General features: G+C 39.3%; 1 protein-coding gene across 4 annotated transcripts in view; it reads right to left on the bottom strand.

Annotated features, from left to right (window-relative positions):
• Positions 1–3526: 3526 nt before the first annotated feature.
• The window catches only part of NDST4 (N-deacetylase and N-sulfotransferase 4), a 104611-nt gene continuing 89322 nt past the window's right edge, over positions 3527–18815 (bottom strand). For all 4 annotated transcript variants that reach the window (XM_032444374.1, XM_032444373.1, XM_015861948.2 and 1 more), the window contains 7 exons: positions 18076–18199; positions 16009–16183; positions 14717–14887; positions 12948–13057; positions 9057–9159; positions 8236–8764; positions 3527–4012 (listed from right to left, as the gene is read on the bottom strand). In XM_032444374.1, coding sequence (XP_032300265.1) covers positions 8645–8764; positions 9057–9159; positions 12948–13057; positions 14717–14887; positions 16009–16183; positions 18076–18199 — 803 coding nt within the window. In that variant the 3' untranslated portion in view covers positions 3527–4012; positions 8236–8644. The remainder of the gene's footprint in view (positions 4013–8235; positions 8765–9056; positions 9160–12947; positions 13058–14716; positions 14888–16008; positions 16184–18075; positions 18200–18815) is intronic.

Genomic DNA, 18815 nt, shown 5'->3' with positions numbered 1-18815 from the left:
AGAAACACCACTACAACATCGTTGTTCTAGCACTTACACATTCTCGCAATGATCCAGGCAAGACCTGAAATCGCATCTTCAACCAGATCTTGTAACAAGAGGGAGAAGAAGAGGTTGCTTGTCGCTTTCTGGCTCTGCATTTAACTTTTGGTAAAATGAGTTTTAGTGTTAAGCAAGGGTGTTGTCCATTCTGATTGTCCATTCTGCTTTGGATTGCCTCCCTATATCTCCCTAAGCTGGAAATATTTTTATCTTGAGATGTTGGGTCATATCTTTTAAGAAGATTGAAGTGAATTAAGTCTCCAGGCTCAACTCTCTCCTCTTCCGAGCAGCTGAAAAATTGGAGTATATTCAGTGTTGCAGTTACTGGAAATAGATGAAGTCTGCAGAGGATGAACTGGGATCCATAAAAATGTTCTTCCTGCTTATGATGACAGTTTATAATTTAACTTCAGCTTCCAACTTAATGATGGCAGATTTACACGTGGTGCCATCCAACGCTGTCCTGCTTTATAACTGAGTAGCTTCCCTGAGTTGGAGCTGGGCACTTGAATAAAAGTATAGGAATAAAGCAGAAAACTATGTGCTCCTAGTACATGTTACATCAGTTAATGAGGTTATTCAAAAGTAATTAAAATGCATATGGTTTATGAAATGGAAGATGGTGCCTACTTGTGAGTTATCATCTTTTTCCTCAATGAATGCTAGGAACATAAGACATTCTCACGGAAAAACATGGTTGCTATTGAAATATTACAGGCAGAACAGCAGATACTGATGTTGAGATGCAGCCCTAGGGAAGATGGATGGGATGAAACAGTGAAAGCAGACCACAGTACAGCAAGGAAGCTGTCCTTTAGCAGGAGAAAGAGCAAGATATACCCAGGACAGAAAACTTAGAATATTCATAAGCCCTGTATATGCATACAGTAAACAAATAAGTGAAGACTCAATACATATTTTTATTGTCTTATATAAAACACCCTTGCAACAGTTTATGCTGAGTTTTACTTCCAGATGTGGTACAGAAATCTCTTGCAGCAGTAGGTGTGGTACCTTGATAAGATTCCAACATCCTTCTTAGTTCCACTGAGCTGTTCAGAGATTCCAGTGTCTCTTGTAAGGGAACATAAGTTCAATTCATGGATTTAGACACAGGTGACAAGCAACTGCTCTGGCACCCCTTACACCTGGGTACCGTATGGAGGGTAATCACTTATTAACATAGACCAAAACTGCTTAATGTATTTGAAATGTTAAAAGCAGAACCTCTTAAACTGTGGGTTTGTGGTGTGCAGTTGGAGGTGTGCCTCAGGCCACTGGAAGGCATGGGCTTCCTACGTAGCAGTGAATCTGGGCAGTAGTGAGTTTGGCTCTGGTGCTCAAACTGAACTTCCTGGTTATGTTGCGCATGGAGAATTTAATGTCAATAAAATAGTGGGGTTTCTCCAGCCCTTAGCCATTATGGGGTAACTTAAATGCCATTTTTGCTTTATATTTAGCCAAGATTGCTTATAAAATCTTAAATGTTTCACACTGCAGAACAATTTTTGTTTGTTTACTTGTTGTGATTACACAAAGCTCTGAAGGAAGATGTGCTGTAACTATAATACAGTTAAACAGCATTTTCTGTTGGTGAGTCTCATCTCTCCTTTATGAGAATATCAAATCATCATCGATGTTACTGGGATCTGTGTGTCTTCAGAGGACATGCAGATTAATACAGAGATGATTCCTTGGCCAGGGCAAACACGGTGAAGCAAGAAATATTAAAGGAAACTGTAAATAACTGACTTGCAGGAAGTTCTGTAAGAACTCATCCTCTCAGATATCCAGCTCTTTCTCGTAATTTAAATCATACCATGGAAGGAAGTTAAATTACTCAACAGGGAATGTGGCTTACAGATAAGTTCTGCGAGACAGCAGAGTTAGAGAAGTAGTAAGTACAAAGTCAACTGAATGGCAAGCAATTATCTCCCAAATTAGAGAGCTTTCTTGAACCCCCATAGCGTTTTTATGGAATTGGAAGTTAGACAGATTAAGGAATCCCCCTCCACCCACCGCTGACCTTCCTCTGGCTGAAAATAACCTCTGAAAAAAACCACAGCGTAATTGGCTAACTACCAGCTCATAAACCTAGTTGACCTTCTGTGGTGAAAACAGATTTGTATATTAACATGCAACAGCCCTCTGCCAGAAGAAAGAGGGCTATAAAACCAGCCCATGTTTGATTAGACATAGCTGCAGCAGGAAAAAAATGGCTTTGTAAACAAAAAAGTGGAAGGTATGGGTTTATTTGGGTATTTTAAATGTGTTTTTTCCCCCTAGCCTAACAGCTGAAGCAGTCTGAAATGCAAATATCAATCTGGTTTCTGTTGGAAATTGTTAATTCTTCATGAATTTGAGGATAAATTACATCTAGAATTAATTTCTGTAATTCTGTAAATCAGTTTCTAACTGGAATGTGGTTATTGACATACATGAAAAAATTGGCCTTCTACACTTCTCATGAACTGTGTGCAGAAAGAACCCTAGCTGAGAGCTTTTAATGATTCCAGGTTTCTCTTTGTCTGGGAGGGAATAATGTGATTCCAGAAGCATTAATGAATGCAATAGAAATAGTGCTTTTATTGGAAGAACCCCCCTATCTATCTTTTTACTAAATAAGATTTTTCTTTTAGGTAAAAACACAAATGTTGTTCAGATTTGTTGTTGGGTTTTGGCAGTGATTTCCACAGGGCTTCGTTTCCCCACTGGGAAATAGATAGGAAAAATAAGAGGTGGTTAGGAAAGAACAGAGTGACAGGAAAAAACAGCTACATTTGTTCAGTAATCTCTTCATTTAGATGTATAAAGGCATTTGGGATCCAAAGAAGCAGACAGGCAAATGTCTGTGCAGGCTTTCGAAAGAGCCTGGCTGTCTGACTCAATTGCTAACAAATAATTACAATAGAAAGCCAATCACTCGGTTTCTGAGGGCCTGAAAGTCATTTTTGAAAAGCAGACTTGAAGCTCGAAAATATTTTGAAAACTTTACCTACTACATCTCCCTTGTCTGAAAGCATCAAGCAGATCCAGAAAGAAGCCAGACTGGTATAAAGATGTCTGCAGTGTCACTTCTAATTCACTTAACAAAAAAAAAAAAAAAAAAAAAAAGCTCTAGCGAGACGTAATTTCTTATTTCTTTAAGGAGGTTTGCATTAGGAATTCTTGGCTGTAATGTGATTTAACCTCATTCTGACATACATCTGTAAAACAAATGAATATTGTATGATACAAAATAGAAGCATCGTGATATTTTGGGGGGGGTGAAGCCTTGATGACAGACTTGACACAGTTATTACTGCCTGCCAGGGAATGGGAGATCAGGAGGGAGGCAGTGGGGCCTACAGCTCTGTGTGTCCCATAGTGTTGAGGCTACTGAGGGAGAAGGTGCTGAGTCAGTGCACAACACCAGATACACTGCTGAGGTCACTGAAGAGCAGGTTTTGGCTCAGAAAGTAGGAGAGAGGAAATAAAAGCTCTCTGTACCACACCATCAGAAGTGTTTATTCTGCAGAGGTGATAAAACTAATAATAAGGTGTATGCACATCAATTATTTAAAACAATTCCAGCAAATATCAACTTTGACCTCCCTCACCACCCCACCCCAACAAAAATACTTTGAGTAATTAAAATGTACTTTGATTTATTTTTCTTCAACATCAAGTACTTGTTTGTCTGGATTTGCTGTCGTCACCTAGGGCAAAAAAGAAAAGAACAAAGAAAAGGCTTGGGCAAGACTGTGAAGTTTTTCCTCAGCTCTATCAAGAGAATGTCTTTTGTTTTGAAATACTACAGAACTGATATCAAGTCATATAAAAGTTATCCAGTCACTGGAACATTGATCACTTCAGAATCTGTGTTGTTTACAAGTCCTCGTTTGGTTTTGGTAGCTTTTCAAGATAGGAAAGTGATGGAGACAAATCCATAGGCAGGTCCACACCTTTGCTTTCGCACTAAGAGGATGAACTGGAAGAAAAAAAGAGAAAATAAGGACAATATAGGATTTTTCCTGCAAGAAAGCTTTCTTAAAATCTTTCAAGCAACAGTTCCAGAGATATATGAGCTAATACAGTGATGGATAGACTAACATTTAAAGCTAATTTTCATGTTTTGATACTGATGAGGACAAGTCTAGTGAGGCAACTATGAGTTTTTAGCCTTTTCAGAGAGAGAGCATATACTGATGAGAAAGACCGCTTAAATGTGAGAGATGAAATGGCAAAGTTAAATAGCATGTGCAAACAAAGCTGCTCACAATAATAATAGTGAACTTAATCTTACTTAAATAAAATAAAATTGGACACAATCTCTGCTGATTTATATACCTATGTTGCACCTGTTTTATGGTATTTTGTTTACCTATTTTAAACATCAATTTTAATCCAATTATAAAAATAATCTGCTACTGTTGGAAACTAAATTATGAGTCGGGAGTTGTTGTCTAACTTTAAGATGGCCCAGTTCAGCTGAAGCGAGCACCCTGCAACCAATTCATTCTCAGCTGATGGGTCAGGAGATGAGCAATATTCCATCTCCTAACAGGCTCTGCCTGTCATGTAATTTTCATGCACTACTCTGGCTCAGAATTTAACATAAGCATGGAGGATGGAGGAGGGAAAATATTCAGCTTTTGCCTTCGTATTCAGGGCATGTCCTTGCTGCCTTATCACATCAGAGAGCCTCGACCCATCAGTGCTTTCATTACTCCACATTTTCCTCCCCCAAGAATTTATAATGTCACCATCTTAATTTGTTTTGGGGACACTTGGCAGTCTGATTCCATATCAGAGAGAAAATTTGTTTTATTAGAAAACATCTATAAGCAGTTAATCTGGCAACTTTATTTCAGACCTTGAGAGGTCAATACATAATTTAGAAGTTTTTGGATGCCACTCTAATTGCTTCTCACTCAAAAAGAACCTCAATTACACAGGCTTGGTTTTCTGAGGGCCGAAGTCCTACTTCAGTTATCAAAACTGCTGCTGTAGACCCTGACACCTGCATCAGCCTCTGAGCTATTCTAGCCGTTCTATTTGTCATGATCAGAGATGGAGGAGATGGGAGCAGATAAAGACCTGTCTGTGCTGCAGGAGATCAAACAGTGCTGCCCCATGGGGTGCTGGGGTGGGGATTGGTGCACAGGTGGTGGTAGTGACATGATAAGGCTGGCAGCAAGTCAGGAAGCCCCAGCTATCCCACTGATTGAGTAACATGATAGGAAGACACTCTGCTCTGTAACAGAAATCAAGCTAATGTTGGCTTTTCAGCAGTGATAGGGTGAAGTGAAACTTCAGTCACACAGACTGTGCTTGACAAAACCAGATCCTTGGGCCAGCCAGGGTCTGCTGGAATTAATGGGAAGACTCCTACTGGTTTCAGTGGGTAGGAGGTCAGGTTCTTAGTGCAACAATACTACTTCAAACCTATATAGAAATCAGTACTTCCAGGGCAATGGGAGATTACTGCAGCCCTGCAGGCCTTTGGGATGTAAAACTCAGCTTGATTTACAGCTTGCATCTCATGGATGTATTGCAGAGACAAAACCTGCAGCTTATGAATAGGAACGAAGGCCCAGAATTATCTTTCAGAGCTACAGCCCCCTTGCCATGAATAAATGTTTCATTTTTATTGCATTTGTTTTGCTGGTCTTTAAGAATCCCAACAATTACATGGTCAGAGATATCAAAGGCATAAAAGAAATCGAGATCATTTACAGCTAGTTCACAAAGGCTCCTCTATAATGTGCTGATCTGGAGAAATTCTGTGTTGATGGGTCCTATTACAAGTGGAAGCAATGAAACTTTGAAATGCTGTTATTTCATCTTTATGTGACACATAATGAAGTCACTTCAAATGTCAGTTTTCAATGGAACATGAGAGCTCTGGGTAATGCAAAGCCCATTCAAACTAAAAAAATAACAATGAGGTATAAAAAAGTCCAGTGCGTTTTAAGGACATGATGCTATTACGGAATCAAGAGTTGAAAAGATTAAATCCCTTCTTTTTTTTTTTTTTCCTTTTTTTTTTTTTTTTTCCCCTAAATGAAAAGCTAAAAACAAGAAAGAATGTTCTGGATTTTATGGCATTTGACTCTTTTCTTTGAAAAAATCCTGGAACTTTTAATCATGTTTCTTTAGCTTGTAATTGAGGACTAATTATGAACACATCTTATTTAAAAGATGATGAATCGCTTTAAGATGTTTCATATTTTATTTTACATTTTAGATTTCAGCTCTCACCTCACTTTATACTTCTTCAGCTGGAATCTACCTCTGAACAAGTTGCCTTTAACAATCATTGACGAGGAAGAGGCAAGATTAATCTTACTCATTTAAGAAATCTACTTTGAGGTTAAGTGAAATGAGTCCTAGAAATGTTATTTCCCTCTACCACCTGTAAAATGAAGTAGATGTCTCACTTGTGGGACATGAATATCATTTCAGTATTTAAAAGCAAATTTGAGATTAGACAACATTTGTCTTTTAGACTTTCCTGTATGTTCATGTCTTCCTCTATGCATGTAGGTATCGGACTGGTGATGCTGGATAAGTTGTACCCCTGTAGCAGTAGGAGATGCCTGACCTTGTGCCATTCCCAGCCCTGCTGTGAGTCCTCATGCAGAAAGTGTGAGGGTTGAGGTGGAGACAAGGAGCACAAGGGGCAATACAGAGTCTTGGTGCTGGCGGCACCTCATCTACTTCCCCATGCAAATCCATGGGCTGTGCGTGGGACCAAAGAGGGCAGGGCTGGCTCCTCATGTGAGATAGGGACTTGGACCAGGGTATCACTGAGACTGATTAAACATCTGGAGGGACAGGATAGGGAGCCAGGTGAAGACTGTCGGGCAATGGTGGAGGAAAGCAAAGGACGTGAGAGGAAACTGTGTCAGCAGGTGGTGCCAGAGGACACTTGTGAGAGGTGCCAATAGTATCTTGCCCTTGCTGCAGACAAAATGCATCCAGGATGGCTGTGGGAAGCCCTGGACTTGTCGATCCAAAAAATGCTAGAGCTATGATAAACACTGATGGTGTTGTGATGCATCACCTGAAAGGGCTTGTGCTTAGAAACTATTACAAGGAAGTCTGCATAAAGAATGTGAAGCAAAACTTTCGTTTTCTTGAGAAAAAGTTGTTACCAGACATGCCTAAATGTTATTTGTCCCCCCAGCTCAAGTTTCCCTGCTCAGCCTTGTCAACCCTGCCCACACAGATCTGACAACAAAACACAGTTCATAATATTGCATTTTTAGTAACAAATTCTTTCATCTACTTATGGGCATAAAACCCAAATATTTGGAACTAAGTGTATACCTGATGTAGATACACACAATATGTAGATATGCCGGCATAAAAACATATTCATCATAAAAGTGTCTGTGTTACACAGTGGATATACTTGTACATTCAACTCTGTTAAGATCTACAGAAATACTCTGCTCTTCAATGGTCTTTGTAGAATTTTTGAAAAACTTGTTAAATAGCATGGGTCATTAGAGGTTTTTTCTGTAGTAGTTTTCAGACTGAGACCCTAAATGAATAACCCATCCCTTCTTTTCAAGGCTTCAGAGCAAAAAATTTCCAGTTAAAATCGACAACATTAGGTTGTTGTCAGTACATTTCTCTAATGGCCTATTTAGCTTTTAAAAGGTTTTGATAGTGTTTTAAGGAGTCCCATGGCATTATGAAAAAAATATTTAATATAACTTCAGATCTCAGAGCTCTATCACAGCTCCTATAGGAACTGAGCAGACATGATGAAAAACAACACCAGGGAGGCAAAGCAGTCCCATCAAGATGAAAGTCAGTGAATTTCATTGAGATCTAAGAGAAGAGCCACCTTGCTGAGCGGTACGTCAACAATATGTGTAACTCGGTAAATAAGGATATATCTTCTTGTGAAGCAGGAAAGTATGCAACAGCAGTAAGAACACAGACTGCTAGGACAGGAAACCCACAAGAATAGGTCTAAGATCATTTGGTACAACCATCTGGCCTTGAAGCAAGAGGTAAGAAGAAAGAGCAAGAGACAAGAAGCTAGCCTACCTCATTCAGTGGCAAAAACAACAGTGTTATTACTGCATATGTCATAAACATGAGGGACTCTGGCTGCAGAGTTCTCAACTCCCCTATGAAATAAAAGGAAAACTTGGGGTGTGATTGAATGGAAAAAAACAATAGGAGTCAACCAACCTCACAATCCAGCGAGAGATGTTCCCATCCTTTGGTTGTGTCCTGACAGACTGCAATTTGTCATTATACACTGAAGTCAATCTGTCCTACACACAGTTTCTGGTACTTTCTGGTGAACAGAGGGACTAGACTATGCACGAATCCTGTTCTGGGTAAAGAGTAATGCCACGTAGCTCCATGTTATTTCCTGGAAGCTGACAAAAGGGGTTGATGCTAATAACTGTCAGCGCGTGCATATAAACACTTGTTGGGTTTTTTTATTCTTTTCTATTTTTTTTTTTTTAATTTTTATTTTTTAAAGAAAGAGCATTATTCACGAGGTCCTCTACTGACGATCACAGGTGAGTTGGAGAAGCAGGGGTTTCACGGTGAAGGAAATGATCCTTGGCTGGTCCCCTGCCCTTGTGTGCTACCTGACCTTCTGTAGTTCCTGTCTCAGCCATGATGGCAGAGGTTGTCCCAGTTTGTGTAGGAGTTTTGACAGTTCCACATTATGATCTCTGTAGTAGCTTGACAGGAAATCTCGAGACTGTGAGGGGGGAAACAACACAAGTAGTCAGACAAGAGGGCTCACCTTGCACAAAATGGTGGCAGGCTCGTGCTTCCATACAGTGGGGTGTCTGATAGCTATGCCTGTCTCCTAGGGAGAGCCTTTTGTAGGGGTTCATACTATTCGGAGATCACTGAGAAATTTTGGTTTTAAAGAATACCAAGCCAATGATTTTATTTTATTATTACTATTTTTAAAGTGCTTGCTCTAGGATTCAAACACAGCACTTGTATTAAAAATGCACTAACTTAAATCTCTGTAAAGCCTTTACCTCTTGGTCCATGGGTGGGTATTTTCGACCTTTGCTTTTTCCCAGGCACTTTGTTTTCCCTCCTTCCAGTAACTGGCACCAAAAGCCCTTCTGAGGGTCAAACCTATAAAGTATTATAATTATATGTAAGATTTAATTACAGAAGAATCTCACAGCTACTATAATATCAGAGTTAGCTAACAGTTATGGCTGCATGCATCTCTAGATGACGTAAATAGTGAGAATGGAGTGGGAAGTAGCTTTCCTCTCATGAAAGCTCTGGGAATTTAATATTTTTCCCCAATTCATTTTGACAGTGGCTCAAGGCAATAAGATTTTTGTATTTACCAGTGCTATCTATTTTCTATTCTACTAGCCCAGCATACAGAGTATATGTTTCAAATGTAGAGCTACAGGATACCAGTCATGGTTCTGAAGGACAACCTCAAAGATCTTCCAGACCGTCACTCATATTTGGTAATATGGTTTTGATCAGAGGTGTTATCCATGTCAGATCCAAGCAGGATCAATGCTTATATTTTTATCAGTTGACAAAGAATAAAGAAACCTTTGTTGGAGAATTACTGACCAGCTCTTTTCCTGAAAGTACATACACTGTATTCTCAAGAGCATTCTCATTTTACTCAAGAAAAGTGCTCCACATGGCCAGTAGGAGCTGATAATATTGTAGGTCAGTACTGTTAATGTGAAAGAGGTTAAAAAGAGCAATCTGATATATTTTGCAGACTTTGGCAGACACAGACTCAATCCTTAAGTATATTTCTAAAGTACGTGTGTGATTGGAGTATGAAATGATAAGAAATCCAATATAAAAATGTTTTATGTTGTTTTTTTGAGTGAAACAAGTAGTGTTCATGTTTTCTGACAGAATGACTTTTTTTTGCTGGTAATTGAACTCCACCTGAGAAGCTGGTTGTTCCGTATCGTTAGGCCTAAGTATCACTTCCATTCCAAAGAAGGCATTAAAATATAAGCATTGTCTTAACAATATCATATGAAATATGCAATTTGATTTTGATGTCTAAAATTCAAAGATATAGGAATCTTAGATGAAGACATTAAAGCACATACTCACTAAGGAATGAACAATACACAGTGTTAAGTTTTGAATTTATTACAGTGGGACTTGCAGCACACATAATGTTTGTTTCTGCTATTCAGCAGATGTTTGAGAAGGATGAAGTATAATTGTCTGGAACATGGAGTTAACTAGTTACAGACTACCTTTCTGCCCTGGATCTGTCCATATGACATGGGCATACGTGTGATTTGGGGCTGTACAGTACTGAACTAATTTCTGGAGAAGAGTGAACCTTCTTCATATTTTTTTTTCTTGCCCAGCCTATTATTGTGAGCCTGGCCCTTGTTTCCTAAATTGTTTCAGTAGCTGTATCAATTAAAAATAAATCACTGGTTAAATGGGTATGTTGATGATAGAATCCTTTTTACATTGGCCTTCTCCTTCTGCTCATTACATACAGAAGCACGTTAGCTGGCTCGCACTAATTTCCCAAGAGAAGAAGTAATATAGTATGTGACATAAATGGAAAACTACAAAACCATGCCCCAAACAATATTTCTGCCTCAGACTTAGCATATTGAATAGTATTAAAGGAATGTATAAGTTTATATAGTAGAAGAGAGGGCTTTTCTGGATAGAGGAAAAGGCATCCCAGACTTAATTCAAACTATTGTGTCCAGGTATTACAAAAATCTCAGGGCTCATGTAAACATAATTGAGTAGAACAGAAACATGTGGGAACTTCATGAAACACCATGGACTTCTTTCCTTCTCCTAGCACTTTGCCTGGTGATCACAGTGTTTTCCTAACAATGTTACGTGTTAAGTCCTTGCAATATTTGTTCATTTCCCATTTGGTTTTTACTTCTTCAACAGGATGAGAGTGTCCTCATGTGTGGAAGAGATGGTGATCCAGTTGGCAACACAGTGCAATATGCAAAGAATTGCATTCCTTGTTCTGCTCACTCTGCAGCTTGAGAAGGGGTTGGTTCTCTGGTCCCTGCATGAATATTACTCTCCCATGAGATGTTTATGCACTCATGATTGATAATGAACTTATCACTCGCTAGCATTTGCAGGACTGGATCCTTAGGCTGCTTTGTGATGACTTTAAAAGAGTGTAGTATGCAGTTATTAGAGAGTAATGACTAAGAATTTTCCTATTGCATTGACTGTTCTAAGATAAAGTCACTACATCATTTAATGCATTTTCATTTTCCATTCCTAGTCTTTACAGAGGTGTGGGCTTCCATCACACATTTACATTCTCATGTGAATGCATGGTAAATGCATAATTTTATAGACCTTTTTGCAATACATTTTTTTCTGTTCAAAAACATAGGAGATGCCAAATTTTTCCCTATATGTTACTCTTCTGATTTTAATTTAGTTACAGAAAGGAAGCCATATGCATGTAGGTGTGTATTATTAGAGCAAAGCAGAAGGCCCTGCAGATGTGTAGCAGCAGCTGTTTGAGCATCAGTAGTTCAGCTGTATTTTCTCCACTTCAGAAACTTAAAAAATCACATTTTGAAATCCAAAACTTCTCCTCTAGAAAAGTATTTTGTCAGAGCAATGTCTCTGAGAGTCAAAGAACAGCAGACCCTCAGCTCTCATTTCATGCCTGCAGTTTAAATAAGTATAACCCTCCTACCAGAGGCAATACTGAAGACAAATTGTAGGTGGAGAAGAAACAGTGTGAGGCCAGAGGGGCCTCAATGGCCTCATTTTTCTGGCAGTTTTCCTGTTGCCAGTATGCAGGAAGGGAAGGCAGATGCTCTCCCTTGTGCCAACCCCTCTGTCATGGGCTAGGAACAGCCTTGATCAGGGCACAAGGCTTCTCAGCCCACGAATGTGCCAGGACTCCTCCAGTGCAGCTCTGCTTATGATGACAAGATTCTCACACAGAGATGTTCAGTGCAAAAGCTTCTTACAATTTGCTGTCGGACTAGGAGGGTAGAGATAAATTCAGCCCACTCCCGCCTCCACAAAGACTCTGCCTTCCTGCAGGGAATTGAAACATGTCAAAGAGAGAGTGCCACACAGGCCATTAATCCCCTTTTCTGGGGAAAGTCTTATCCTCTGGGTGGCAAGGATGAGAAATATGATCCAGGCTCATCATAGCTGCAGTCACTAGTTCCAAGCCAGAGGCTGCAGGCAGTCAATCAAAAGGCTTCCACTCTGTGTAAGGACCTTGATTTGGGCTCCTGCAGAGCACCTCCAGTTGCAGAGCTGGCACCCCAGGCGACAAAGGGTTCCCAGCTTCACATGAAAATCTGAGCTGCCTCCGTATCCCAGGTTGAGGTCTGCAAGTAGTGCTTCATAACTGCACCCAACTACCAGTGTACAGACCAGATCCATCCATGCCATGTGCCTGAATGCTGCCAGAGAAAAAGGCAGCAGAAATGGCCCAACCACAACCATCAACATTGTGATTTGCAAATGTGTGCTGAGCTTGTACATGCACAACTTACATTGACTGAACCCACATTTTAATCATTACAGCTAGGAAAGCAGCACTGGAATGAGAGAAAACATCTTGGGCACCTGTGGTTTAACACTCAAATGTGGCTGACATTTTTTTACATAAACCTGGGCTTTCTTTCTGTGCCTAATACAAAATACTGAGCAACCATTTGCTTTGTAGTGTGAAGTAGAATTTTCACATAGAAATGTATGCAACCTTGCAAGTAAATTCTGAAATGTACATATTCAACTTAGGGGAAAACTGAATGCATCTTAAACACAACTTTAAAAAAATAACGCTTTTTTCTTTGCTTTGTTTTTCTTGTGAGTTTTTGTTATTGTTTGCAATTAATGATGTACTAATCTTTGATTCCATAGGGCAGATGATAAAGAAACAGACTCACGTTAGAGCTTCAGAGTAATTATAGTGAGGAGAGACTCCCAAAAATTTCTGTACTTCATCCATTACAGTAGATGGGTCAGTTCTTAGCTGCTGTCCATCAATAATTAGCAACTGTAGGGATAAATGTGCCAGTCAGTTAGAAACAGGTTGAGGTTAAAGGAAGGAATAACATTATTTCCTTCTTGTTCAGAAGAGTTAAATCTCACAAAACTAACCCAAGTACCAAATAATTCTGAGTCAGAAAGATAAGGAAGGAATGCAAAGATGTTGCAAGGGTTTACAGTGTGTCTGTAGGAAGTCTGGCATGGAATATGAAAAATGATAGAATGCTTATATCTTAGAATTAAATGTTCAGAAGCTAAACAATTAAATGTTCAAAACTGACATTGCGGCTGTTTGTTTCAGAATTACCACCAGCCTTGCAAAATTGTTAGCAAAGATCTCTCTTCTCTCTCTCTCTTTCTCTTTTCTTTGTTAAATTTAGAATTGTCATGATGCAAAGGTACATTGACCTCCACAAGCAAATATTACGAGTATGTATCAAAAGTCTCCCAGAGAACCAAGAGGCATTGCTAATAACTATTCTGGACAGACGTGTTTTATATTTATCATGAAGGCTTATTATGAATTATTAAGTTTTTGAGTGCTCAGGCTGAGTGAATGCACATTACTGAGTGCCCATTAGTAAGCACTGTGAGTGCACTCTCTGCGCACCTTATTAAGAACGAGTGCATTTTGTTGTGCATCTTGTAAAATTAATCACTACAACTATGCAACGTGAGTGGTTACCAGTTTTACAAGAAATATGTCAGTGTGCCCCTGCATGTTTAATAAGAGGTGTGCATTTGCTTCTTGCTGTTGTAGGAGAAGTGGAGAAATCTGCATGAGAGATGGCAGCAGCCCAGCCCAGAAGAAAAGAGAATAACGAACACAGGTAATGGGCCATGGGACATGTGGTAGCATGTGCATGCTCCAGATTTCCCAGAACATACATGCTTATTCTTTAAATACCCTTCAGTATACATAGTATGTTAGCAATGGACCATGTACACAGGTAAAGAATGGCCCTGTTGTGTAACACTAAAGCATTTGGGAGTCACCATCCCTAGACATATTCAAGGAAAGGATAGATGTAGTACTTAGGGACACAGGTTAGTGGGCAATATTGGCAGTAGGTGGACAGTTGGTTTGATAGTTTGGATGATTCTGTGATTCCTTGATATTGGTTAGGCCTATACATTTACATTAAATGTTCATGGAAAGGTTTGATAAAGACAATGCAATAAAACATCTGAAGGAAGATGAAGCAAAAGAAAGAATTTCTGCTCTAATACCGAGGAATGCTAATTCCCTATCAGCATCAAATAAATGTGAAATTTTCTATGGAACAAAGTAAGTGGGATGGGGAGTTAAATTTGTTTTTTGAAAAATGCCTTGGCATTTTCTGGATTAATTTGGCAAAACTTCCAACAGTGTTTCATGCTACAAATGCTTGTTTCTCAAGATTCAGAAGCCTTGGCTATCCTGAAGGAAGGTCCTAAGTCACTCATCGAGTCCACGTGGCTACAGGCCATAGTTTTCCTGTTGCATCTTAACCAACAGAAGACAGAAAAATCAAAATATTTATGATAAATGCTCTCATACTGACAAATCTGCACTTCCTAATGGCTAAGAGTTCCAGTGGGAAGCATCCCATTACTTCTGTCAATGAAGCCAATACTCATTGCAGGAACTTCTGCCACCTTGGTGAAGTAACAGATTGGAAGTTACCTGTGAAGCTGGATAGTGAGTTAGCCATCGTTCAATGTGGACAGCATACCATCCAGGTGTCAGACACCTCTTCGCGAGAGTCCTTATCTCTGTGGGTGCCCAGGGGCTTGACGTAATGACTTCATAAAAATTGAATTTCAGGGCAGTGGGGTCCTCATGAGAGCGCTGATGCTAATGGGAGATATTTAGTCACACATCACTATGACTCTGAAGATTAAGCCATGATCAAAGAGAAAAAGATGAATAAATTGCTCTGGTGCTTCTAACTCCCACAAAGAGCAAAATCACGATTCCTTACGGCCTCCTTCCCAATACATCCTATAACTCTCCTCAGAAGGCAACAACCTCAGTTCAGATTTTGCAGTGTGTGAAAGATGGAGTTTGTGCCTGCCCTTCTCTGCACCTCTGTCTACTGCAGGCTGGAGCCATGGGTGAGAGAAGAGCTGAGGAGATGCTCTGCCAAAGGAGATGCAATGTTTTACTGTTCCACATCTCACATTAGCCTTTCTACAGATGCAAATTAGAAAGGGTGTAAATTGCAGCCCTAAGCCACTTTTTATTTCTTGTAAAACAGCATCAGAAGTGTTGTACTTTATGCTTATTGTAACATTTTCTGTGTCCATTTTAACCCTTTTTTTAGTATATTATTCATTTCTGTACCTATACCATATTTTGCATACTAAAATATCTGTATAAAAAATAGTGTACAGACTTTCTTATAGAAAGGTATGGACATGATAAAAGGCAAGAAGGAGCATCCTAGAGTTTCATCAGAAAAGTAATATGTTTTGTTTTATTTCCAAAAAAAGAAAAAAATCTTCAGCCCCACTCTTCAGATGCATCTCTTTTCAGCTATGAGGAATCTTTAGAAGACATTACATATATTTGTACACTACTCCATATTACTCAACTTGCAAGACAGAGGGATAGATGAGGAACCAGATTCTCAGCATAAAAGCTCTGATTTTTAGATAGGCTATGCTCATTTTCCCCCATGTATCTCCCTGGGCGAGGAACATTGCTTTTCCTCTATGTAGTGTCAAATGTAATTGAGATTAATATGCTTGTTTACAGCTAGTGGCAGCTCTGTGCTGAGAAGTTTCATCATTTATGACACTGGTGTAACAGGTGCCAACTGCAAAAGCTGGCATTCAGCATCCTTCCAGTTTTACACAGTGCAAATGCTGTGCAATAAATCCTATTCTTACTCAAGGGAAAAAATTCCCACTGATGGTGGTCATCATGCCCCGCAGTTGATTTCACTGTCTGTTTCTCGAAGACAAGGTCCATACCTGATACCAAGAATAGGCACGGTCAGATGGGTCGATGAGGATGGTGATGATCTTGGCCTTTGGGATGAGGGAAGCTGCTCGTTTAGGAGCTTCCTCAGAATGAAAATAGTTGGCACTTTTCTCAAAGAGAAGGTTGGTGGTGGTATTGGAAGGAGTGGGGAAGAAATCCATGTACCTGGGAGGTAAAGAAATTAATTAGAATTAAAAGGGTCATATGCATCTGCATCTCATTTCATGGTAGGTCAAAAAGTAGATTTTCAGACATAATTCATAACAAGAAAAATTAAATTTCTTAGCTCATTCCAGAACCGGAATAGGGGGAACAGATTTTGGCTTTTGGATGGTACTGGTAATAGCTAAATCCTGCATGAAGTCAGGTAATTAGGTTTTCCCCTTGATGGATGGGATTCTTCTAAGAAGTTCAGTGTAACAAGGAAATCTTTTGCCAGTTCAGTTTTAGCTAGAGAAAAAAAAGAGAAGCTTCAAAATGCAAACCATTTAGTTTTAACATTGTTGAAATATTTCATCTTTGAACTGACAAATCTTTTAACCATTTTCAGAAAGCAGGATTTCAAATTTTGGCTTTGATGATCTTTTCCACTGAAAATTGATTTGAAGTAAAAATGAATAGCATAGAAAGTTTAATCCAAAGGCTGAAGAATTCAAATCGAGGCATTTTTTCGTCTCGTTAGTTTGGTTGAGTACTCCAGAAACTTCAGTTTTGATGTGACTAGCTGTATTTAAGTACTTTCTATTGAAACAAAGTATGTGGGACATTAACCTGTGTGCAAAACTCTACTGAACTTTGAGCCTAGCAGCCAATCCCATTGAAATTTGCCAGAACAGGTGCCAGCAAGGCCAGCTTCTTTGTGTGCACAGTGCAGCAGAGCAGAGACTCACGGTCTCACATGGCTTTTAGGGAATGAAGGCTGGTTCATGGGGCTCCACAGCACTTCAGCCCTGCCATGCTGGGAGCCAAGTCCCGATCCATCAGTCCTGCTCATCCCACTCTTTCTCCTCCTTGTTTAGTATATCACATACTCTGTGATATCTATCTGTGAGCTCTTCCCTTATGCACTATGAAAAATAAATGAGAAGTATTTCTTTCTCCTCCGTTTTCTTGACACTTTGGAAAAGATTGATCTGTTCCTGTATAATGTGATGTTTGTCTTGTATTTGGGTTTTCATAGGAAGATGAGGAGTGTCGTTCCCCATGGAAACAAAAGCCTTACTAATTTTTTTTTCTTAAGCAAAACGATAAAAGCAATGTTTAAAATTTATGAGAGGAGAATCAGCTGAAAATCTTTATGGAGGGCTTTTTTTTCTTCTCACGAGAAGCCGAATTTTACTTAATTAAAAACACTGTAGAAAAAAGGTATAATTCATCCCTTTCAAAATACATAGTTATGAGAAGACAGAGATATTATTCAGAAAGCAGCCATCGTAATTGTGCTTGCTATTGTATTCATTTGTGAAAAGAATAAGAAAATTGTTACTGCAATACTCCTGTGAAGAAAGGTTGAGGGAACTGGGCTTGTTTATCTTGGAGAAGAGAAGGCTCCGGGGAGACCTCATTTTGGCCTTCCAATATTTGAAAGGAGTATATAAACAGGAGGGGGAATGGCTGTTTATGACGGTGGATAGTGATAGGACAAGGGGGAATGGTGTTAAACTGAGACAGAGGAGGTTTAGGTTAGATATTAGGAGGAAGTTTTTCACACAGAGGGTGGTAAAGCACTGGAATGAGTTGCCCAAGGAGGTTGTGGATGCCCCATCCCTGGAGGCTCTGGGATGTGGCTCTGGGCAGCCTGGTCTGGTGGCTGGCAACCCTGCACATAGCAAAGGGGTTGAATCTAGATGATCATTGTGGTCCTTTTCAACCCAGCCCATTCTATGTTTCTATGGCATGATTAAATGTCCTACCATTGGAAGTAAGATTCTTGTTCTGTCTGATAATGCCAAGCATAACAAATTAATCCAGTACTTATGTAGAATGCTACTGTTATTGTATCATGGTGATTCAGCATGTTTTAATAATGAGTACTTTATTTTTGTTATTTTTCTTACCAGTCAATTCCTTTGTGATAATTGTTCCCATTGAAGAACTGAACTTCTTCGAAAGTTTTTGGGCTAGGGAGATTACTGATGATAGAAGGATGCATCAGAAGAAATAAATAAAGTGCTGTTGTTCCTACAGCAACACAGAGATGTTATTAGGATACATTAAAAAAAAACAACAGACAACTACCACTGACTTAATTGATTAAAAAAAGTACTTCTAACTCAGTTTATACTGAGATCTACCGGAAAATCAGAAAGCTTTCCTTTACCTTTTGGTGAAAGGGGTATGTAGGAACAAGCTACTTCCAGATGAAGTGGGGAATATGTGTAGATTTTTTCTGTGCTTAGTAAACTTTTCTCATTTCTGGATTCTGAATTCTGCTTTCTAAGACAGTAATGATACTGTTGTGGGTGACATTGCTTTCTTGACTTTGTTAGCCCAGTGATGGAATTTGGCCTGAACATGTTTGTTTTTAAATTGTATACATGCACAAAAGTTTTCCTAAGTAGTAATTCTGCAATTATGCTTCTCTTGCTCCCAGAACAGCACTTTTTTCCTCTGTGCATTTCTCCTGGTGGGGGGAAGGGGAAGCGGGGTCTGCTATTGAGGAATAAAAAGTCTATCAAGGACACACAGTGTTTTTCGTTTGCACTGTCTACCTGCCAACAAACCCACAAGTAATAAGTGTGCTTTAAAATCCCCATAATTTTTTGTTGTTATTTATTGGTTAGAAAAAACAAGCAGA

The sequence above is a fragment of the Coturnix japonica genome, chromosome 4 (genome assembly GCF_001577835.2).
Source record: "Coturnix japonica isolate 7356 chromosome 4, Coturnix japonica 2.1, whole genome shotgun sequence".
Lineage (NCBI taxonomy): Eukaryota > Metazoa > Chordata > Aves > Galliformes > Phasianidae > Coturnix > Coturnix japonica.
Note: the sequence above shows the minus strand (reverse complement) of the source record. Positions and strands in the feature narration are given on the sequence as shown.